The 25031-nt window shown below is 40.0% G+C and overlaps 1 protein-coding gene across 18 annotated transcripts in view; it reads right to left on the bottom strand.

Annotated features, from left to right (window-relative positions):
- The window catches only part of ERC2 (ELKS/RAB6-interacting/CAST family member 2), a 741540-nt gene that overhangs the window by 522528 nt on the left and 193981 nt on the right, over positions 1 to 25031 (bottom strand). For 12 of the 18 annotated variants that reach the window (XM_089522554.1, XM_089522416.1, XM_089522425.1 and 9 more), the window contains 2 exons: positions 11750 to 11824; positions 5714 to 5755 (listed from right to left, as the gene is read on the bottom strand). In XM_089522554.1, the coding sequence (XP_089378680.1) occupies positions 5714 to 5755; positions 11750 to 11824 (117 nt within the window). The remainder of the gene's footprint in view (positions 1 to 5713; positions 5756 to 11749; positions 11825 to 25031) is intronic. The other 6 variants (XM_089522471.1, XM_089522508.1, XM_089522481.1 and 3 more) reach the window with 1 other exon arrangement.

The following is a 25031-nucleotide window of genomic DNA, read 5'->3' as shown; positions in this document are numbered from 1 at the left end:
TGCACACCACGACTGTGCTACATTTATTTTTTATTTCACTGATTGTTTTTGGAAATTTTGTGATATTCTGGCTTGATTTTAGAAGGCATCTTGAAAATATATTATTCATTGAAAAAGTAGAATAAAAATATTTTAAATATATAAAGCTCTGCCTGAATTTGAATGTTTCCACTTCTGACAACCACCTGCACCGCATCTGCATGGGGGGGGGGGGGGGGGACATGAGCCACTGACTCTTGAGAAAGGCTTTTTTACACAGTACTTGTGATTATAGGAAGCAGGAGGAAAAGGAAAATGTTTCTTCCATGAACTGAGCTTATTTCAGGATCCCAGCCATAAAAAAATTAAAATGCCAAAAAATGACCATATTATCCTCATATGCTATAGGGAAAGGAAACAGAGAACAATAAGGAAATGAGAGAATCCTGTCTGTCTTCTCAACTCTGCCAAACAGGTCTATATTAAACCTATATATATATATATATATATATATATATATGCTGGTTTCCAATTACACTTGACTGAACTCTACTTTTTCTGGAATGTTAGTGGACAAGTTAAGCCTATCTTTACTAAACAGAGCACACTGTTAGCTGGACCATGGCTAACTAGAGGACTAGTAATACAGCAAATAATTGGTGAGCATGATGAGTTGCAAGATAGGCATCCATTTTGGGAAAGGGAAAAGACAGAGACAAAAAAACTAACACCCAGTTGGTAGCAATATGTTTGGCAAACTTGACTTTCAGGCAATGAAAGTGACTTGCCAATTTAAAGATTTCAAATATACACCTTTCATTGGTCTTTTTACAACAGGCTTTGTAATATCTATTCTTCCAGTTTATGCTATTGCATATATGTCTGCAATTTTTAATAAAGATATTTGAATCATAAACACCAAAACTGCTCTCCACAATCAAGATGTATACAACCAGGTTTTTCAAAAATTCCTGGTGTATATCTAGAAGTTACTTCTTTTTTGCTTTACACTGAACTGGATCCCAAATTGTGTGAACAGAAGCCTGCTAGCACACATCTTTCACATCACTTTTTCTCTCATTCAACCTTGTATGCATTACCAAAGGCCTCACTGGAAGATGTAGGGACCATCCTGATCAACAGAGGCTACAGCATAGCAGCCTGCAGTGAGTGGGGAAAGATATTCAAAGTAAGGGACAAGTGCTCTGTTTCCATAATGTGCTTCTGCACCAAGTTGACAATCCAATATGTTCAGGAGGGATTCCATGGGATTTGTTCATCTCACCCTGTGGCCATGTAAAACCTATTGCTAAAGGTTTGAGGATCCTCCACAATGGAATATGTGGCCAGGGATTGGGGGGGGGGGGGGGGAATCAGTCAATATTATTCAAATCAGGTTTGTTTGCATGTTCCTTTCTGCTGCTTTTCAGCATATCACCACCATCCATATCTCTGTTTATACCCTGTCTCCTGCCCAAAAATGGGAATCATGGTGGCACTTTACATATTGCAGAGTAGCCAGAGTTTCAAGGATCGGAATGGCTCATTTTACATCATGCTTTGTAGACCTTGGATCCTTAAAAGTATCTGTTTTTAGATTACAACCCCTGTAATATATTTATAGATAGTCCAGAGGATCAGATTCATGTCCCACGAGGGCTGAATTCACCCCCAGAGACTGAGATTCCCCAACACTGCCCTAAAGTAAGCTTTAGTCTGAGCCAGGTTAGATTCATCCAGAGCACTGGCCCCATTGCCATCTTTACCATTTCATCACCCTCACTTCATTGAAAAACTAGAAATCCTATTTGGCTTCACTGGGTGGGATAGAACATGAAGGAGTGGCCATGACAACATCCTGTTCCAGATCTCTATCTCGACTGAGACTGAATCATCAGCTGAGATGACAGAAGATTCTTGTCAATCAGTGGGGAAACCCATTTGATCCCCTGAACTCTGCCGACAGACTATTTTAACAGATACCCACCCAACTGTAAGCCTAAACTCAGTCAGATAGTGGTCCATCACAAAGCAACTTTACTCTCCTTTGTTTTTTGTGGGTTTTTCGGGCTATGTGGCCATATTCTAGGGACCACCAAACGCAGTATGCAAACAAGAATCAAGGAACATGAGAGCCACTGCAGACTGGGCCAGATAGAAAAATCAGCAGTGACAGAACATAGATGTCATGGCCAGCCAAGATCAGCTCTCGGAGGATGAGGAGGAGGATGAGCCTCCTCCAGAGCAAGGGCTGATTGAGGCAACGCCAGGTGCTGTTCCTGCCCTGCCAGGTCCCAGCTGTGATCCTCCAGCCCCAGAGGAGGAGATTCAACCAGGTCCTAGTGCCGAAGAGAGGCCTTCTATGGTACCACTGCCTAGTGGGGACTCTGGGGATGAAGCTTGCATGCAGGTGCCTTCTTTCAAAGAGAGAAGAGCCGAGAGTGCTTGCAGGCGCAGATCACAGAGAATTGCCGAGAGGCAATTAGCCAACCAGCCTCAGGTGGCACGAGGGAGAGTTTCCCTTACTTAAATGGGAGAGAGACTAATGCTGGTTGCTAGAGTTTATTGCATGATCTCTCGGCGTGATTGCTGTTAGCACTAGCTCCTAGTATCTGGATTCTTTGTTACCTTGACCTTGGACCGGACTTCGTTATCTCTTGGCTGTTTGACCTTGGACTGTTTGACCAACGTTGTTTCTTGGTATCCTGACTTCGGCTTGACTCTCGGAACGTTTGGATTTCTGGAATTCTGAACTCGGCTTGTTTTCTCGGACTGCTCTCAGACTGATTCCTTGCAAGGTCTGCTTTACTTTCACTTCCACTGTGCTAAGGCTCTGTTATCGGCTACTGTCAAGTGTCTGCTGGCAGCATTCCCGGACAATACCACAAACCATCCTGGGCATAAAATACTGTTTGAAAACACTGAAGTTCTGGACCATGCAAACCACTACCATGTCAGGATGCACAGGGAAGCCATTGAAATCCACAAACACCTGGGCAATTTCAACTGGAAAGAAGAAACCCTTAAAGTGAACAAAATTTGGCTACCAGTCCTGAGGAATAGCAAAATTCTCAGCAAATGCAAATGGGAAACCATTCAGAGTCAGGGGCTTTCCCAGCAGACATTAATCCTCTTTTGCATTAGCCTCCCAGCCTAAGGCCGGCCATTAACACAGAACAATACACATGCAAATCACTCCTGCATTCACAGTATATATACACCCAATTTTTCCAGACAAAGCATTCTCTGAAGATGCCAGCCACAGATGCTGGCGAAACGTCAGAAAGAAACTCTGCTAGAACATGGCCACATAGCCTGAAAAACCCACAAAACACTATGGATGCCGGCCATGAAAGCCTTCAAATTTACATTACTCTCCTTTTCCATACAGTGGAACACACTCCCTTGGAGTGTGGAGTCTCCTTCTTTGGAGGTGTATAAACAGAAGCTGGGTGGTCATCTGTTGGGAGTGCTTTGATTGTGTATTCCCGCATGGCAGGGGGTTGAACTGGATGGCCCTTGTGGTCTTTTCCAACTCTGTTTCTATGAATCATGTGACCCTTAATATATTGTTTAAGTGCACCTCCCAGCAAATCTAACCAGCATAAGCAATGATGAGGAATGCTAAGACTTGCAATTCAACAACATCTGGAGATAATTCCCATGCCTGCTACATACTAATGGAGAACTCAGTCCTCAGTATGTGGGGTCTTACACACCCATTCACAGCACCCGTTCTCACAGAGGAGGTATTAACAAGCTTGGAGGAACCAAAAGCATGCAAAGATCCTTGGGGGGGGGGGGGGGGCTCTAGTGAAGTGGAACTTAAAACGCATGAACAAGGATTAAGCATATTCAATGTGGGCAAGGCAAAGAGCTGAAGTGGCAGGGAGAAGGAGCATTCTGAAATACAGGAATACTAGTTGGCTAGCATCTCACAGAAGTATTCCACATAGCAGATTCTACTTTTATCTAATAAGTCAAAACCAAAAAGGTCTAGTAAAAACACCTAAATGTGTCTGACCACTATTCTTTGCATCCTGGTCAATAATAAATATGTAGAAAGATTTGAATGTGCTGTTACAAAAGCGTAAAAGGAACATCCTTAAATGTCCAGCCTGAAGAATCTTATCTGTGTAATTCAGAAGCAAGAGATATGAGAGCTGATATTTATGCTACTCGTTGGAAAGATAACTTCCAACAACAGGGTTAATTAATCCCTGAATGGTTATACATGATAAACTTCAGCATTTCTCATCTTTAAATCTTATAATTGTTTAGAAATGTGTACTTTGTCAAACTGTAAATTTCAATAATGTCTTCCATGAATGCACAAATTTGTTCTGTGAATGAAACAAATCATATACCATAATCAAACACCTTATAATAAGACATTGTAAATTCCTGCCTTTTTTCTTTTCTGGTGTTCCATCCCAGCATGAAGCAGAGAAAAAATTGTAAAGAAATTTAATATTTCAAATTAAGAGACACAAGACACCCATACACAAGTTTGGCATATGCTACTGGAGAACAGTCACACAGAGCTGCAATGGGATCTTCTAGCCAGGGTATTTAGCTTGGAGAACAGAAGCCTAAGAAGTGCCATGATAGCTAACTTGAAATATCTGAAGGGATTCATATAAAAGAAGGAGCAACTTTTTCCCTGCTGCTCCAAAGACAAAAACAATGGTTTCAAAATGAAAAAAGAGAAATTCCTAAACATTGGAAATAACTTCTTTACTGTAGAGCTGTTGAACAGTGGAGTGGAGTGTCTTAGTGAGTGGTGGATTTTTCTTCTTTGGAGGCTTTAAATAAAGGTTGGATGAGCATCTTTCATAAAGTCAAGCATTCCTGCATGGCATGGAGTTTGGCTAAATAGCCCCTGTGGTCCCTTCAAACTCTAAGATTCTATGATACTGTGATTTTGTGGATCCAGCTTGAAGTACAGCATGGATCCCATGAAGCCATCATAAACTGTCTGACACCAAAGCAGTGCTCTACATGGACTTATGCACACCATCATCATCATCATCATCACTACCACCATCATCATTCCTTCTTTGTAATGATTAATCTAGGCATTTCAATATTCAAGGTGGCAAAAGAGCACATTCTGTCATAAGCTGTCAACTAAATATTATGTGTTCTCATGATACACTCTTTCTGTGAACCTTTCTGTGGGTGATTAAAAGTTTGTGAACCACATTCCTCACAAACCATTTTTAATGAGCATGAAATAAATCATGTAATGAAATGTTAGCATGTGATCTTGAGACATTAATGAACAAGAAGTAAAACAAGAACTACTTGTAAAGAAGAAATGGTGTTTAAGATTGCCAGAGCCACCAGATATGGCGGCCAGAAGAGCCTCGCCACAGAACCATGCTCCATAGTAAGTCTCTGTCTCCCCCCAGTCTCCTAACATTTGCAAGAAGATTCAACACATTTATAGGAAGCAGACCAAACAGAGGCTTAAGAAGAGGAAAGAGCCTGTGAAAAAGTGCTCTTCTCATATATGATAATAAAAGCACAGAGTCATTCATGTAAAGAGAAATCAAAAGAGAGTCTCATGCGAAGTGTGCTGATCATGACTCTGTCCTTGTATATGTTCATACCTGAGTCTTGAAAAGCTCTAGACTGAGGTTTAAAACTAGAAAGGAAAGGCCCGTGCAAAGTAAATACTAAGCACTACACACTACACACTGAGCTTTTCAGCAATAATGGTGTAACATACCTGAAATATCACAGCTGGGTCAATACATAAAGATGGTTCTCTCTGCAAGAAGCAAGGTAAACCACAAAAAAAAAATCATTCACTTAAAAACTCTTGATATCTAGAACATGAGATGGTTTTCCCCATATTTTCCAAGTCTGGCATATGTTAATTAGAGAAATATACTTTGGCAGTTACTCCAATGATTCTCCCCTGATCTTGAAATAAATGAATAGAAATTAGCTTTCTAATATCTACCATTCATTATAATTGGGCATGAGAAGGATCAGTTCCTAGTGTACTATACTCTCACTTCTTATGTCAATTCTATATTATTGTCCTTATATGGAGTTGTCAAAGATTTTTGTTGTATGGAGAATTAAATAAAAACTGCAGTAAGGAATCTAAATGAATATTTATCTAGTTCTTAAGAACATATTTTCTCTAGTTTTACAAAATAAAAGCCCAAGACATTACAATATCAGATCACAATCCAAGGAGATCCTTTGAGTATGTACAAGGACTTGTGATCTTCTATCAATATTTTTCTCTGGGGTCATCTCCAATAAGAGCCTTCCAGAGACTCTTCTGATGTTCCCCTAAGTTCCACAAGGTAACACAACCAGTGGAGTTCCCATAAGTATCTGGTTGTCCACTATAGCATTGGTGACCCCAAGAGCACACACACACCAATTTTAATTAAAAAAAAGAGAGAGAGCTAAATCTAGACACCATGAGGTAATGTCGCCACATTGTAAGCCCCTTGTGGGCTCTTTTAGCACAAAAGAACTATTTCCCCAAAACCAAGGGTAATTCATTTGGGAAAAGGCCACTCCTTGCACTAAAACATCCTGGAAGGATTTTTTGTGGGTTTTTTGGGCTATGTGGCCATGTTCTAGAAGAGTTTATTCCTGACATTTCGCCGGCATCTGTGACATCTCTGAAGATGCCAGCCACAGATGCCGGTGAAATGTCAGGAATAAACTCTTCTAGAACATGGCCACATAGCCCAAAAAACCCACAAAAAACTATGGATGCTTACCATGAAAGCCTTTGACTTCACATCCTGGAAGGAGCCTAAAATATGGCAAAGTTACTCCCATGCACTTAGAGGAATTTTAGTAAAGAAGAATTGGAAAATTCAAATAAAATTGAGGTTGGGGCACAGGGGCGAGGGACCTGGGTGATTCTCAGATTTTGAATAGTTAGTTGCCCTGGCACTAACAGAATTGTGACTAGATGTGCCTTGGGCCTGATCTAGCATTGCTCTTACATTCTTGTTATTAGATGGGACTATTTCCAGAGAGGTGGTCTGAAGCTCTTCCACATCTACTGATAAGTATCCAACAACTTCCATTAGTCAGGAGACATACTGGGTAACATTTTGTCCTGTCCTAAATACTTTATTTTTTACTGAAAACAAAAAGAAAATGATCATATACTGGAAGGATCTCAATGGAGGATAAGGGAGGAGATAGATATTCACAGGGTAGCTTTTTTATTTAGCACAGTGGACAAAGCATGTAAGCCAGTAACAAATCAGAACGACATAACAGCATATCATAGAAAATTGAGATTAATTCACCAAAGACAATCAGGCAAAGGAAGATCTGGAGCAAGGAACAGATAGCTGCACTGGCTGAACTAAGAGACTGGGGAAAGGGTTGCTGGTTTAATAAGCTGAATGAAAGCAAATAGAGGCAGAGTGAAAAAGAAAGTCATCTTCAGCTATGTGGTTCTTTGCTGAAGTAAGTTTGCAAATCTGGAGAGAAAGTTTTCTAGAAACTGAAAACAACATGGATTGGTTACAATAAGAAAAGATTAGAGTGAGACAAACAGACAGTATGAAACTGTTGATCCAAAGAAACCAATAGCTTCCTGAAGAGAGGGGGTGGGGGGAAGCGGAAGAAGCAGAGCCTACCTCCTCCCTAAAGCCAGCATCAGGCATCAACATAGGCTGGCCCTGTGGAATGGTGAAGGTCAGAAGCAAAGAGACAGAGAAAGGAAGAGAAAGCAAAGGAGAGACAAAGCACAAATGGTGGTGGTGGCCAAGAAGTTAAAGAACAAGCATCCACTACTGTTGTTCAGACAGAGACCCAAATCCAGTATCAATCCATTTGTCACTGCCATTTGCAACAAAAAGTTTGGAGATGTTAAATTTTGGACTAAAAATCATGGAATCCCCCACTATCTGGACAAGCTGGTGTGGTTAAAACAAGGTAACTTTTCTGACCTTGAGATATGATGAAATAAACAATGTGTACCCTCCTCCTTTCTGTCAGGAAAAATAAGGATGCAGGGAACCAAACTAACAAGGAAGTCATGGCAGGAAATGAGGAGAAGGAACAACCACCCCCTGCCCTCAGTATCAAGCTGGTTTGAAAAATAGCTCTCAGTGGTAATCAGGCACATGGTGGTAAATATATAAAGAAAATTTAAAAACACAAAAAGGTGAGTATCCCTTATCTGAAATACCTGAGACCAGAAGTGTTTTGGATTTCAGAGTTTTTCAGATTTTGGAATATTTGCATATACACAATGACATATCTTAGAGATGGGACCCAAGTCTAACCATGAAATTCATTCATGTGTCATATACACCTTATACACATAGCCTGAAGATAATTTTATATTTATGATAATTTTGTGCATGAAACAAAATTTGTGTGCATTGTAAACAAAGGAGTCACTATCTAAGCCACCCATGTGGACAATTTGGAATATTTGAGATACCAGATAAGGGCGACTCAACCTGTACCATCACTTGCTCTAGCCATCAGCCAGCAGGCAACAATGAGCTGGATCCCTGTGGAAAAGCAAACCAACTAAGAAAATTTTATGCAAGGTTGTCCAACATTTGAAAGAATGTCTTGACTATAAACACTGCGTGAGAGTGGAATAGACAGCCTCGGGTAGTGGTATTTTGGGGTCTTTAAACAAACATTGGATGAGTATCTCTGAAGAGTAAGTTTCCATCTGGCAGGGGGTTTGAATAGATGGCTCTTGTGGTTTCTTCTAATTCAAAGATTCTAGAATTCTAAGCACTCTTCCATCCCATCCACCCACCAAAAAATCTAGTACTGTAGCATCGAGAAGGCCTCTGGCCCACTTTTATTTGACAGCTCTGATAAAATTATCTTCCTTTTCAACAGCAATGTTCTGCAATGAAGAACATATTAGCAACCTGATATAGTTAGTGACACTGGCAAGATGTTTGTTTCCCCTTCTTTCCAATGCTATAGGTTAAACAATACAATCCCATAATGGAGCAGAAGGACATAAAATCAAACATCTTATCCAAGGAAATAAAATGAAAACACGAGGGTTTTTTTCACATTGTGCTAGTCATCCCACAAATATCACAACATTTTGGAACTTCATCACAACCAACCAGGATAAATGAGCAACATCTCAGACACTTAATTCATTTATGGTGTGTTTACCGCTCTTCTAGCATTGTATAAAAGAACATATCTGAACTCAGAATTTCTGTCCAGGAACAAATCACACTGGTTTATTGCAGATAAGTGCTGCCAGCAAACTAGTCACAGAGACTACATGGCAACTTTCAGCACAAGAAAGGAATTCACTATGATCAGGTCTAAGACCTACTAATAAGAGGTATGGAGGTGGGAAAGGCTGGGTAAGGAAAATTAGTGTCTTTTTAAAAAAATCAGCCTAATATTTTGTTACTGCTCCCCAGTATTCATAAACTGATAAAGGATAAATAAATATATAAGGATACCAATTAAAAAATAAAAGATATCAGGAAACTCTGGCTGAAGCTGTCTTGAGTTAATGTCAATGTATGTACTCCTTCTTCCTTCTTAAAATATGTACTTATTAGCATAGCTTAGTCAAGCAAATACAAAATACTTGTTGGTTACATGTTTGTCTTTATACACAAACATCAGTTTGTATAATGCCCAGTTCTGTTACTGAAACATTGAAATATATTTCACTTTTTAATCATATGGCCTAAAATATACTGTTTTTATTTGGTTGATCAAGTCATATAAAATCATTACCGTAGTTATAAATGCCAAGTCTCATTCCTGTATCTTATACAGTACAGAAATCATGATAGACTTGATGGTCCTAATTAGATATAAAAATAGGAGAACAGGTTTCCCAAAATGGTTTTCTTTAACAATTGTACTATTACAGTTATTACATTATATCCCATCTTTATTCAAGGAATAAAGGTGGTATACAAGTTTCTAACTTGCATCTTTATCCCCTCTTTGTCATCATAACAACTCTGTGATGTCAGTTAGGCTTGAAGAGGTTTGGTGGCTCAGGATCACCAATTAAGCATTGTGGTTTCCTTTTCCAGTCAGTGCTTGAAGCAATTCACACACCAAAAATAGTCACATGAGATTTATGTCTATGCACATAGGTTTTTCGGAAAGAAAAAAAAAACAGTTATCAAAGGTAATCAATTATTTTAGAATCTATTATTTTGTTGAGAAATGATATGAAAGACCCTGCTGCAGCGATCTGCAGATATCTCCCATTCAGTATCCTGAAGAATGCTCATCTAAACCCATGCAAACATTTTGTCTTTTCTTGGCTCACCCTATCTCTCAGGATCTAATTGTCTGAAAGTGGGTACAAATGTAATCAAACTCAAATAGCGAAAGGCAGCATGAGCTGTCCAGAGGAGGGTGATCAAAATGTTGAAAGGTGTGAAAACCATGTCCTGTGAGGAGTGGATGTGGGCGTGTTTAGCCTGGGAAGAGAAGGTTAAGTGGTGACATGATATCCATGTTTAAATATTTCAAATGATGTCATACTGAAGATGGAGCAAGCTTGTTTTCTGCTATTCTATAGACTAGGGCATGGAGCAATGGATTCAAACTATAGGAAAAGAAATTCCACCTCAATATCATCTATCAACATCTTCTATCAGAACCTTCTGACAGTAAAAGCTGTTCAACTGAACACACTGACTCAGAGAGCAGTGGAGTCTCCTTCTTTGGAGGTTTGTTAACAGAGGCTTGATTGCCATCTGTCAGGAGTACTTTGATTGTGTATTCCTGCATGGCAGCAGATTGGACTGGTGGCCCTTGTGATCTCTCCCAACTCTATAATTCTATGATTCTTTGATGAAATGAATAATTTAAGTGTAGAGCTTGGAAAAGCTTTTGCTGGCTGAGTGTTATAGTCCAACAAAGGTAACTTTTCCTAGGACTGGTAATACTGAACACTTCTCTTAGACTCAATTTCTATTGGTGAAGTAAGATCTTACTTCACAGAAACACTATGACTACACAAAGCAGCAATTATAAAGCACTCAGTCCCACTACTAAAAATGCTACCCACCTGCTATCATATAAATAGTGCTACCTCAGACTAAATGATAAAATTCTATCATTTATAATAATACAAAATCTAGAGATTGCCTTTTTATAATTAAGATCTGAAAATTGCTACAATAACCGTGTATATTTGCACCTGCATACATACTATTTTTAAAATTATGTATGTTGTTTTTAAAGTGTAACAACTGTACAAGCTCCATGGCATTGATCTGTTTTTAGTTTGCAGCATACCTACTTTATAAAGGAATCTTCTTCCAGACAAGGAAGGGTGGCAACAAGTACAGATAATGATAATGAAGCAAAATTAAGAATAATCACCTTGCTTTGATAGTCTATTATGTGGAGCTACAAAAGTATGATGGCCATTTTCCTTTCCTGGTTTTTAAAATGGGCAAAATCCATTTGCCAAGTTTCTTGCAAAAAAATATGTCACGAAGCAAGTTGCCGAAACAAAAAACAAGTACATGGAAAAATGTGTTTGTGAGGGAAAGCCTGGAAAACCAAGGACTAGCTACTTTGAAGAGAGAATAAACATTGAAACATTGCCCCTTTAGCTAACTATAGTTTGACAAAGTAGCAATGTGATTCACCTACACTAAGTATAGGGCATTTAATGGGCTAGCATTCATTGAATTTTCTATAATAGAGGCTGTTTCACATGTAAAACTATTACTAGTACTGACTCTCACACAAAAAAAAATATGTACTACTGGCAAGCATTGAAAGCTCATACCTTCATCTCTATGACTGTCTGAAGAGCTTTCGTCTTTGCAGGCTCAGGCTGAAGTTGAGTCCTTCTGTGCAGTTCCTGTGGAGGGACACGATAAAAGTAAGCTTGGCGATTCATCTTCCCATTATTTTTCCAATAATGCAGATCTTTTCACAGCTTGCAGCAGAATTCAAACTTCACAAACCAGACGCAAGCCCAAATGCTACAGGTACTTCGTTGCTCACAAATCCCTCTAGAATCACCACTGTCTCTATCTTATATTACAGGCAGGGTTGCCAGCACATGCGCTATTTCTGAAACCTTTATCAATAATTAATGTCAATTGTGACAAAGGCAGCATGTTGTATTTGGACTAAGAACAATTACAACACGGCTGCTTCTCTGCCCAGGCATCAAATAATAAGTGTTTCAATTACAGTGCATTATATTGCTAAATTCAAAAAAACAGTAGGGAAGAAATAAATGTCATTTTTAAATCTTCTGCTCAACTTCACCACACAGTTTTTTCCACTGATATTTGAAACAAGCAATTTACAGACATTACATTCAAATCTGACATTTTCAGAATAGTAATTACACAGTGAATTGATGCAGAATCATCTAAAATAGGTTTATTATGTTGGTTCATCTTTTCTTTTGTGACATGGTAAGAATGCACCATATTTTGGAACTTGCTTTCTGTCCCTAAAGGCATTTATTTGGCTATTAGTGCCACCAGTTTCACTGAGGCTCACCTCCAAATGTATAAGAACCAGATGTTTAGGGAAGTAGTTACAAAACTGGTGTAGAACTTTGGAAAGTTTTCCTCTGTAAAGCACATAGAGGTGCACTATCTCATCATCTCAAGGGGATTTGGCAGGACACCCCAAATTGACCATGTAAGCAACAAAATCTTGATTTTTTTAAAAAAAAATATTCAAATGCAAAAAATCTTTGACTATTGCATAACTGACTGTGCAAATTCCTTTCCAAAATATCCATCTTTTATCTCTTCAATGTCTTGAAAAGAAGAAATGACCAAACTTTGAGTTCAACCAGAACCCATCCACTGTATGTCCCATCCATGTCCCACTGAAGAAAAAGAACCTCTCTTTTGTCTATGGGAAGGAAATCAGTGACCCTGCAGATTCTGGGCTGTAATTCCCATCATTCTTGATTGATATGCTGGGGATGTAGGGAATTTGACTACCAACATAGAAAGTCAAAACTTCCTTATCCCTGCTTTAGTTCAATGATCAATTATTTTTTATTTTCTTAGTAAGATACTGCACTATATAGAGTGGATTGTCTATTTTCCAATTCCATATTCCACATAGGGGCTAATTTACTATTATCTCTTGTAAAAGTACAGTGTGTCCTCCTTGAAATGGTAGAAAACACTGAAACAGAATGATTTCTGTTTCACACCATTCAATCTTCATTCAGATAAAACAGTTTATCGTTCTGTTTCAATGGTAATTAAATACCCTGCTGGTTACCAAAATTCTACTGTAATAAAATGGATATCTTTAGCAAACTAGACATGACACCATCCATTTCTTTGCTAAATGGGGGTTCAGTCTGAATGTTGGCATCAGGGAAGGCCTGTCAGTTCTCTCCCCAACACATATGTGAACTTATATGTATGTGTGTGTGCGCACACGCACACACACACACACACACACACACACACATATACATATAATAGCCTTGATTCAAATAATACATAATGTTGCTATCCATACATTGAAAAACCTATAAATGCAACGTGTCCCTGTATGTCTCCTTCCATAGCTAAAACAAGAGTTGAGAGGCAATTTGCATTGAAAAATTGGAATGGGGGAAATACAGGTTTAGGAGCTTAACCTAAATATCTGGTTCTTCATCCCAATTCTTGAGGTCCAGTGCAAAACAGTACCACCCATGAAGAGGGAACGGAGGGAAGGCATACAGCATAAGTCCATACCAACTGAAGAAGAAGGCATCTCCCCCAAACTGCCCTAATGCACCTGGACCAGTACTTTGCAGACTGAGCATTTAGAGGCAAAGCAAAAAGGTCTAACTCAGTAACACTGAAAAATAGGCTTGAGTATGTATGAAGCCTCCACTCATGGCTTGAATGCATGTTCTGACTGAGAGCATCTTTGAGGATATTTTCTTCTCCAGGAAGGTAGACAGTAAAAATGAAGATGTCTCTCTCAATGCACCAGTGCCAGAATCGAACTGTGAGGCGAAGGAGGGCACGAGATTGTGTATCACCTTGCTTGTTTATGTAATATATGACCATAGTGTTGTCAGTCAACACTTGTACCACCTTGCCTCTCAACAAGGTTTCAAAGAAAAGAAACATTTATTTTACAGACAGCAGTTCCACAGCACTAATATAGAGGCCACCTTCTCCATATTCAATTTCTTCAAAGGTCCACTTTGTCTCTCAAAGCTGAAGGCTGTTGATGATGCACAAACTCTTGTGCTTTCAAAGCCCACTTGTACAGAAGAGCTTTAAGACAACATTCTCTGTTTCATTTGGCCTGCGGTGTGAACATCACAGGGTGTACACGAGGCAACAATATGGGACTTGGCCAAATGCTGAAGGCATCTCAAATGGCCATCTCAGTTGGGAATCTTTGTGCCACATTCAACATACTTCTTTAAAGAAGCCAGTGGTACAAAGAAAGCCCCAAGAGCTAATGTAGCTCAAAGCCCATGCTGATGATCGATCCTCAGATGACCTCTTTCCAATACAAGAATGCAAACGCTGTCCCTGCCAAAACAGCTGCAATGGCAGACGAAAAGGAACTGATGGATTTCTGTAGTAAGCCCCTTATATAGGACTACTGCAAATGGGTGGTGCTACCACCAAAACCCTTCAGAATGCTATAGAACACTCAGAAAGAGGCACTGAGAAGGCGCAGTATAACCCAGCTGAGTGAGTCACAGAGACCATGAAGAAGAACAGTGTTTTATGGAGATAGCTGCTACATGGCAGAAGCAACATTTTTTAAATATGTCATCAGTTTTGTCCCATTAACTCCAATGTCAAAAAAACCTTGTTTATGCACTCAACTTGAGAAGTACTCCCACACCAATGCTCTCAAGGATGTACATAAGAGCTGATGGATCCAGCCTTATATCTATTATCACTGTTATTTTCTAAGCTCCATGGCAACTATGAAGCACCTTTTCTTACTGGATTTTGCCTATTGTCTTGGAGGGCTTTTTTTAAAAAAAATAATTCAGTTATCTAATGCATTTTTTAAAAAGATTTTTAAAGCTTTTCGGAGCACTGAAGTTAATGTAAAAATACCCCCTTCAGGTAGATAATGAGAAACACACAGGTTGTGAGGTTAAATACATGATTGCATTTCATGTGCCTAACTTTTTCTTCTTCTTTCCAAACAACAGCCATAGAGAACAGCAGAGATAAAAACTGGAACTACAGCACATGAAGGCAGGAATTTAACCTTATGCAGAGCCAATGAAAAACGGTCATTAGCCCTAAGAAAGAAGCTTCCTGTGAAGGTTACAGAGACCACATAATGCCCCTGTTGAAACAGCATTCCCTGCTCTTGGCTGAAAGCTAAGCTTGGCTGAAAGCTTATAGCTATTGCTCAGAAAAAAATATATGGTAGGCAAATCAAATGCAATCACACATTTAACAATACATCTAATTTTTCAACCCTAGTTTGCCTTGGTCCTAATTTCTCTTACGAGTTTGCTTCATTTATCAAAACTGGATATATGTCTGAATAAACATGAAAACTAACATTGTACAGTGGTTTCAGTGTTAGACTAGGACTCTAGGAGACCAAGGTTCAAATCTCCAGTCAGCCATGGAAACTTACTAGATGACCTTGGGCAAACCTCAGAGGAAGACAAAGGCAAACTCCCTTGGGACAAATAACGCCAAGAAAACCCCATGATATTTTAGGGTCACCATAAACTGGAAATGACTTGAAGGCACACAACAACAAACATGAAATCAATTATGCTGTTAATCTAAGCAAAGATTTGAAATTCCTAGATAACATTCCTGTTGAATCCAATTGGATTTGAAACCATGGGTTATCCCTAAGGTGTACATCTAAACTGAGAGCCTGTGGGCCAAATCAGACATAAGTTTAAATGCAGGGAAACAAATTAACTGACTGCCATTTCTATGACCCTCCACATTTAAAGTAACATCAAAATTGGCCCTAAAGTGAGAGCCAAATCACCTTGCAAGGAGCAAATTAAACATATATTAACTGTAATTAATTTTTTTACCCAATAATGAGAGTTGAACTATTATGTGTAAAATAAGGGGTAACGTTATTCCTGTTGCCATGCAACTGCTGCAATTGTTTTTCCAAAAAATTATTTTACTTGTTAAGTGCTGGGTACTGGGTGTGGTCTTACCAAATGGTGGAAGGGCACTGGAAGAGAAATATCACCTGGTTCTGTGTTCTTACAATAGCATGTGCTGAATCATTTCATCTTATATTTTTCTCTTTTCTTTTCAAGTTGCAATGAGAGAGAAGCTGAGTAACAAGGTAGAAGGAGGGAGAATAGCAGGGAGGGAGGTTGCTTGCCCTGGACTGAAATCTTTAAAGACTGTACTGTAAAGATGATGAGAGGAAGAAGTGAGCCTGGAACTCAGAATCAATTGATTTTATTTTCTTGCTGTTCCTGGTATCTGGAACACCTCAGTGGGAGATAAGGATACAATAACATGATGAATTTCTCTTTGTCTGCCCTATCCAGTTTGTGACCAATTTTGTTGCTGGAATATGGAGGTGGGGTTGGCAAGTCTCAGTATAGTGTTACTCTATTATACACTCCGCGCGTGGCTAAAATGTTTTAGTGTAGTTTATGTACCTATTATTTTTAAAGCAATGGAAAACTAACCAAAAGAAAGTTACTTTTCTGGATTTTATGAGCTATCTAACGAATTTCTTTTAGAAAGGTATTGTCCAAGTTCTGAACGAAATGGTCTGAGAATGTTTAAACATCAGTGAGTAATGTCTTCAAAATATCTGACAGTTATTTTGTGTTCTAGCAAGGGAAGGTTGAAAGCTGGCCATTCACAGAGAAATCTTGCCAAGATCTCATCAACAAATATTAGAGTAAATTTTAAAACTGAACAGCTCCCAAAGGGTCCTTTGAGTGAACTGGCATATGAACTAAGTGTCATACATCATCTATGGAAACAAGCCAGAGTTTCCACCCCTTTTGTCAAAGATGCATAGACTGCCAGGGATGAGTATTCCTAGATGTCTATCATAATATGCAGCCTTGCTTCATAATACTTTTCCTGTTTGCAGCATAAATCAAACTTACTTAAAAGCTTTTCTTTCTTATTCCTTCTGGTAAAATGTAATGGACAATGGAATTCTGGAGAAGATCAGAAAATGACTTGCAGTTTATTATTCTGTGTAGGTAACCCTTCCAATCAGATTCTAATGTTTATAAGTTCCCACAAGGTATAAATTGTTCTATGTATAACTCATTCTATGGGGTTTCTATCCATCAAATTACAACACATTTGTGGTGTCACTTTTTTGTATGAAAGTATCCTTCCTACAATCCTCTATAAGGGATATTTGGATTAAATCTTAACATAAATAAAGTACAGTACTGAATATTTTGTGAAATTGCCATAATTTGATTCTGGAGACCTGCATTTTTTATTTTAAAATGTCTCAGCCGAAATGAACTTGTTCTGATGTAGTTCGGCCATTTCTTGTCCATATGAAAATAATTTGCAGTCTTTTGATGTTGAAAAAGGTTTCCCTTGCTCAGAATAAGATGATACCAACTTTCTTGCACTTTTCCCCCCATGCAAAATAGGTCTCCACATCAGCACTAGAAATTAAGATTGACATACTAGGGAGACTGACTTGCTGGCGAAGCTTTATCTAAAAGTATTTCCTTTTTATGTCAGATTTGAATATTTGCAATGCAAAACATTGCAGCATATCTGATGGTTATACTCAGTATGCCAAGAGATCTGTTCTATACATTTGGCAAGTCTAGTCCAGCTGGGATTTCCATATTCAGAGTTGACTACTGAGGGTGTGACAAACACCAGAGCATCAGCACTTGGGTGACTATCCTGAGGGGAAAAATTAGTTTATATCCTGTTGTTATCCTTGATTAGAGTAAGCACATTCAATCAATTGGTTTGTTTATACATTGACTCACCATCCATCATTCAACAACTGATGGAATAGGTCTATTCTACTTGGGACTAACCAACAAGATGCCTCTGTGTGAGGGTTGTAGCTACTTCTTCTCATCTCCCAACCTGGAATTTTACCTTTATTTGTAATGAATTGTTGTTGCAAGCTAAGAGTCAAACTAGTTATATGCTAAGAATGTAGTTAGAGATTGTGCTCCCTCAAGTGGCAAAGAAACATCTGATTGGCATAGCACATGGTTTACCTCAACACACATTTTACATCAACTCCCTCTTTGTTTTGCACTTCATCACTGGAAGGTAAACAGTAGAGATTGAAAAAAATATTCATATTTATTCATTCCCAGGAAACCCCACCAGGGAGAATAACGGACTGGCAAGAAAGTTCCACAAAGTTTTCTTGGTATTCCAACATCTTGAATTGTTACAGAGAAATTATTCTGTGGATAAAACATGTGGAGGTTTTGGGCAAACCACTCATGGTACACATTTAATACAGAGAGAATATTGCATAAGAAGATTAGTTTTCTATTGAAGTGGGGAGAAAATCATAATAATTATTCATTCTTACATAGTTGTGAATAGACATCCCTGGTAAAAACAGCCTTACTTTGCACATCTGATTGCTAGGGAATGTGTCTCCGAGGAAACCCCACTGATGGAGAAAAAAAATGTGTTTTCACAAAGACTATATATTTGCCATAACATTTCATTTAACACTAAATGATGTTCTTTTTGCAAAAGAAGAGGTTTACGTATACCATTAGACAGCCAGTGTGGTATCCTAGTTTGAGTGTTGGATGATGACTCTGGAGACCAAGGTTGAGATCTCTGCTAGCCATGGAAACCCAGTGGGTGATCCTGGACAAGTCACACTCTCTGAACCTCAAAGGAAGGCATAGGCAAAAACCCCTCTAAACAAATCTTGCCAAGAAAACCTTGTGATAGATTCACCATAGGGCTGCCATAGGCTGGAAACAACTTGAAGGCACACAACAACAAAAAGCTCATCCATTCCTTCCATTTACCAAAAACCTAACCATATTTGGTCTTCTCTTTTTCTTCCTACCTTTGAAGTATATTTTGCACACACAAAAAGGCCTATAATATCTCTTTAAAGGTAAAGGGTAAAGGTTTCCCCTTGACATGAATGTCTAGTTGTAACCAAGTGTAGGGGTGGTGATCATCTTCGTTATTAAGCCAGCATTGTCCGAAGATGACTCCAGTGGTCATGTGGCCAGCATAACTGCACGGAATGCTGTTACCTTCCCCACCAAAGTGGTACCTATTTATCTACTTGCATTTGCATACTTTTGAACTGTTAGGTTGGCAGAAGCTGGGACTAGTGATGGGAGTTCATGCCATCATGCAACCTTTGGGCCTCAAACAGTCAACCTTCCAGCCTTATGATCATCAGAATTTCTGTCTTAACCACTAAGCAACGTATCCCTCCTTTTAATCAGTGTCTCTGTAATCATGACCAACATAAGAATGTTCAAAGATATGATGCTTTTGCTTTCTTATACATCTGTTCCTGACTTCTCCAGAAGAGTTCAAATTCTCTTTTCTGTTTATTATCAACCTGCTCCTTCTGTACCCAGGTGGAAAACGGCAAGAGCACACAGATTGGTGACATGTGTAACAACAGTTCAACACCTCCATACTACAGATGGCTTTGATCCTTATGCCAATGATAATTCGCACTGAGTTCAAAATGTAGAACTAAAAATATTTAAACAATCTGACCAATGGATTTCTACTAACATGCCTGCTTAGTGGTGAAATATGTTCAGCTAAAAACACCATTACAAAAAATGGTGAAAGGTACAAGTTCTATTTGGATAATTCTAACTATAGTAGCATAAATGCCACATTGTCCTAGACATCTCAAATGGCAGCAAATAAAAATTTGGCTCATGATCAATGACCACCCACAGACAGCTGGGAAAATGGCTAAATAATACTGATTCAGATCTGCATGAGACAAAAATGGATTGAAGTAGAGTGGCCTAAGCACACCCTTTAGAGTGATCTGCTTTCCAGAAGCCATGGGCCTTTTGACTTTACTTCTATCTCTAGCCAAGTCTTTAAAGTATGTGAAGTTTATCTATTCAAGTACACATTACATGATATTTTAAAATAAAGTTTCCACTCAAGATGAAAGTTAAAGCATTGAACATTTTTGCTTGTGCTATTGTAAGCATGGACATTTTAAGTTGAGGGCTTCATCTTACTGCATGCACCCTAAAAGTAGTAACAACATTGCAGAATCTCACATTTCATTCTCATTTCAAAATTAACCCCATGCACCAACATTTTGCCTTGGTATTTCAGTTTTATATAGTGACAAGAAAACATCCAGGTAAACACATTCCAATCCCTTACTTCAACTGTACTTGGTGAACCACAGAAGCATCTGGTACTATATGAGGGCAGTAGAAAGAGACAGACTGCACACCAGTTGGATAGACTCAATCAGGGAGGTCACGGGCCTGGAATTACAGGCCCTAAGTAGATCAGTAGAGGATAGGCATCTTGGAGATGTCTCATCCATGGGGTTGCCATGAGTCGGAGACAACAACAAAGGGATCCAGGGAAAGGGGAAGGAAAAAGAAGAGTACATATGACAGTTCTTGCTTCTTGCAGATTCCATCTTCTGTACCTATGGTTGCCTGGCTGGATATGGGATGGGTCCCTTTTAACTTTAATCTCAAATAGACTGAGAACCAGGACAAGGTACCGTAATTCTCCATCAAGATGGATGAAGGAACCTGTCTTTCCTTACCTTTCAAAATTAATCTTTCAGCTGCAGCCCTTCTTTACTAACATTGTTCCTGCCTCCCTGGTGGAAAATGGAAGGGTAGCACAGAAGCACCACCAAAAGAGCAGAACCTGGCACTTCTCCATCCTCTCTCTCTCTCTCTCTCTCTCTCTCTCTCACACACACACACACACACGCGAACACAGGATGCAAGAGCTGAGTAGTGAGAAAACAGCAGCAACCACAAGTTTGAAAAAGAAGGGAAGACAGGTATCTTTTTCCCTCGAGGGAGGATTATGGTACCTTGTCCTGCTTCTCAATCTATTTGGGATTAAAGTTACAAGAGCCCTGTCCTGTATCCAGCCTGGCAACACCATCTGTACTCAAAGAGCAAAGTGGGAAATTAAACTGGAAACTTTCATCAGGAAACTAATAATGCTTAGCTCAATGTCCCTTTATAATCTCAGTCACATGATGCTGTGGAATGCTGAACCAGAGGCAGGATTTGTAAATAGATCAGATGGGGGTCTATAAATTGAAATTCAGTCCTGACAAGATAGAACTGCTGTAGGTAGTTGCCTTTCATGCCTGAGAGATGATGTTCAATGTACTAAGAGAGCAGATTTGCAGCTTGGAGATATTCCTAAATTCATCACTATCATATTTGTAGCATAAATGGATTTTTACCAATTGGTGCACAAACTATTACCACTTCTTGACAAAGAGAGTTTCATATGATCAGTCCATTCACTAGTAACTGCTTCACTACTGAACGATGTTCTATATAGGGCTGTACTTGAAGACTACTCAGAATCTTCAGTTACCAAAGAATACAATTTTGACAATACATTAGTCAAAATTTTGACTAATGGTGACTAGTTCATGAATATTACACAGCTTTTTCGGAAAGTTTCATTAGTTACCTGTGTGCTTCTGAGTTTAATTAAAGGCAATTTTTTATCCATCAAGCCACAAGTGATTTAAGGTCCTGAAGAAGAACCTACTTGTCAAAGGGTGGATGAAGGGGAGGAGTCGGGTTGGGGTCCCGCACCTGAAGATGGCAAGCAGGAGGACCCTGTTGGTACCACCGAAGAAGGGCAGGTGTTAGCCTCAGGGAAAACAGCTGGACACGGGGCAGGGGCTGAGGAGGAGTCAGCTCTGGAAGATAGAAAAGAGGAGGGGAAGGGCGAACCCGGGGAGGAGGAGCGAAAGCGGACACCAGGCATGGAGTTGGAGACAGGTTATGAGGAAGAGATTACGGCCCAAGAGACCCGTGGATGGCAGAAATAGGACGCTGGTATCTACAGGGCAGGGGCGAGGGGAGCGGGCGGGGTAGTGAACGAGACTATCCTGTGGAGGGCTTCTTCACCAAATGCGTTCACCCGTTGGCGTTGGAAGAGACCGGCGGGACCTATCAAGCCCAACCCATAATCGGCCCAGGACCACGACTCCTCTGGGACATACGTGGAAGGTGTTAGCACAGACCACGAAACTAGAGCCAGGATAGTTAGAGAGTCAGGGCCTGACATGGACGGTGCCACCCCGGAGTCTGAGTCTGGGCGGAAGTCATAAATGGACGGTGAATTAACCAGTCTTTTCTTGTTTCCCACCTGGGAGTTGTTAAAGTTGGAATAAAGAAAGTTAAGCATCTTTAAGTGTCTTCCTCTCACTGTATCATGGGACCCCCCCCCCCCAACCCTCATCCATCGGAGTAGCCATGGACCCGGCGACAGTAATCCTTTATCAACCTACATTATTAAAACACATTCTGCAACGTACCTTTTCTATTTACCTCTTTCATATGATGTACAAAGATAATCTACAAAAGTGGAAACTTTCTTAGTAGTAGAATTCTGGTTACCGAATATCCTCCTCAAATAGACTCTCAAAAACACTTTTATATATGCAAGCATTTCAACTGATATTATTAATTTAATTGTACAGATCTGATATAACATTTTATCCATAGATCTCTTGTTTGGCTTGGTTTGTATTTGTTTTCTTCTACACATCATTGCTAAGACAACATAGACCATTTAAAAATCATCCTCATTTCATTAATTAATTTAATTTCCATTATACTGTAGTGCTAATCCAATAGCTAAGTAAATTTTATATTCTTTTCAAGCTTTATCCATGAATTAGCAATTTGAGCAGTTTGGCTGAGTCACTGGCCATCTGCTCATCTATTCAAGGTACTCATACTACTCTAAACATTATTATAGTTACATATTTTTATATAAAAAGAGTAAACTATACATTCATATAACATTTCAAACAAGTACTTACTAACAGCCAAGGGCACATCGGGGTGGTTCATTAATATTCTATTATCAACTCAGCATCCACTAATTTTATATGAACAATTTTACAAAGAAAGAGCAGACAGGTTGCATATTTAATGCCATAGTTTTTTTTCTTCATGGGAGCTCATTAAAAAGCTTAAAGATATCAGCCTCAATTCTCACCTTCAGTCAGGGTTCAGTGGAGCTCAATGATCAGAACTCTCCTGTATAAAGTACACTGGTGGAAGAGAACTTCTGGCATTTTATTTTATGCATCCCAACAACAAACAAGAACTGATTGTTAAATAATGTTAAATTACTATTGGATAATGAAATAACTCAGCAAAACAAAAGTTGTTACTTAAAATGTGAAAGCAAAGGAGATTTAATCTCCATTCCAAAAAAGAAAAAAAGAAACCCTATCTTCAAATGCTAAACCCAGCAGTAGTTTACAGGAGTTTGCAATTGCCTTCCTCTAAGGCAGGGGTTCCCAACCTGGGGGTCACCAGGTTAGGATTCCCCCTGCCTTCCCCCTACCTAGCGCCGGCAACTGCAAGGAGAAAGGGCCGGGGTCGCCTCCTCCCCTTCCCTTCTCCTGGCAGGTGCCCTCGAAGGCACCCGCAAGGAGAAGGTGAGAGGGCTGGGGTTGCCTCCTCCCCTCGCCTCCTCCCCGCGGGTGCCCTCGAAGGCACCCGTGAGGAGAAGGCAAGAGGGCCGGGACTACAAGCCCCAGCAGCCTTTGCGACCGGAAGTCCCACCCCTTCTTCCCCGGTGGCCTCCCTGATTGGTTGGGAGACTGGGAAGGGGCGGGACATCCAGCCACAAAGCCCGCTGGAGCTTGTAGACAGTCAAAAGTCCCACCCCTTCCTCACCTCCCAACCAATGAGGGAGGTCGCAGGCGGGACTTTCGTCCAGAATGGGGGTCGCGGCCCAACAAAGGTTGGGAACCACTGCTCTAAGGCCAAGATACATGCCTAAAGTCACCCAAGTCTACATGATCTTTATATACCAAATAGCTGCATGCTATTTACACTGTGCAGCCCCTAAACCCTGACTTGGTTCTGGACTATTTGCACGATTTCCACCTCTTGCCCCACATTTAAAAACATAATGTTTGCTTTCGGTTTTCAAGAAAGCTCAGCGCAAAATGTAGCAACAACAGGCAGCTCCCTTTTCTGGTGGTCCATGCAAGCATCGTGAGTTGCTCTGAGGCCAGAACAAGGCTGGGTACCTCATTCTAACCTCAGAATGACTCATGTCAGCAGCAGTTGCGACTGGCTCACAGGGATCATGTGAGAAGGCAATCTCCTGTTACTGCCACATTTTGCTGCAGCAGTTAATAGGTGATTTGGGTTGAATTTGGGGCCAGAACACTCCAGGGCAGCCAGGAGTATTCTGGCAAATGTAGATGAGCACTCAGTGGGTTTCTAAGGCAGAGTGGGGATTCAAACCAAGGACTTCCAGAGCCCTAGTCCAACACTCATATCATTACACCACCTTGACTCTTCAGTGGAAACAGAAATAGTCCAGGAAAAACATCCCTAGATGGAGAAGAACAGCAGAGATTACCGACTGTTCCATCACTGCTATCTCAGGTTCTTTCTTGCCCTCTTCTCCCTCCCCCCTCCCAACAGCCTTGGAGCTTGATGTCTGGGACTATGAACCTGTCCAGTCTGTCTTTGTCATAACTTTCTTCCCCATTTGTGCTATCCAAGAAGGCTTCCTTCCTCCTCTCCTGCCACAAAGTAAATGGTATAGACGTAATGGCTAGATAGGAGCATGCCTCATCCACCAGCTTTCAGTTAATGATTGTGCTTCTCTGATCAATGTAGCCAACTATAGTTTTCCAAATGCATCTGAGGAAGTACACTGAAGTCTACAAAAGCTAATGCTGACAACTTCTTTCTTTCAGTTAGTCTCAAAGATGCTGCAAGATCTCTCTACATACTGATTCTACAGACTAACATGGCTGTATCTTTGAATTCCCAAATACAGGGTGGGGAAATTCCAAGAGGACCTACTATGCTTTCACAAGGCTGCCACAAACTATGATCTCACTGAAAGCCCAGTAAGCGACCTACA

The sequence above is a fragment of the Sceloporus occidentalis genome, unplaced genomic scaffold (assembly GCF_023333645.1).
Source record: "Sceloporus occidentalis isolate IW3139 unplaced genomic scaffold, rSceOcc1.0.p SCAF_1, whole genome shotgun sequence".
Lineage (NCBI taxonomy): Eukaryota > Metazoa > Chordata > Lepidosauria > Squamata > Phrynosomatidae > Sceloporus > Sceloporus occidentalis.
Note: the sequence above shows the minus strand (reverse complement) of the source record. Positions and strands in the feature narration are given on the sequence as shown.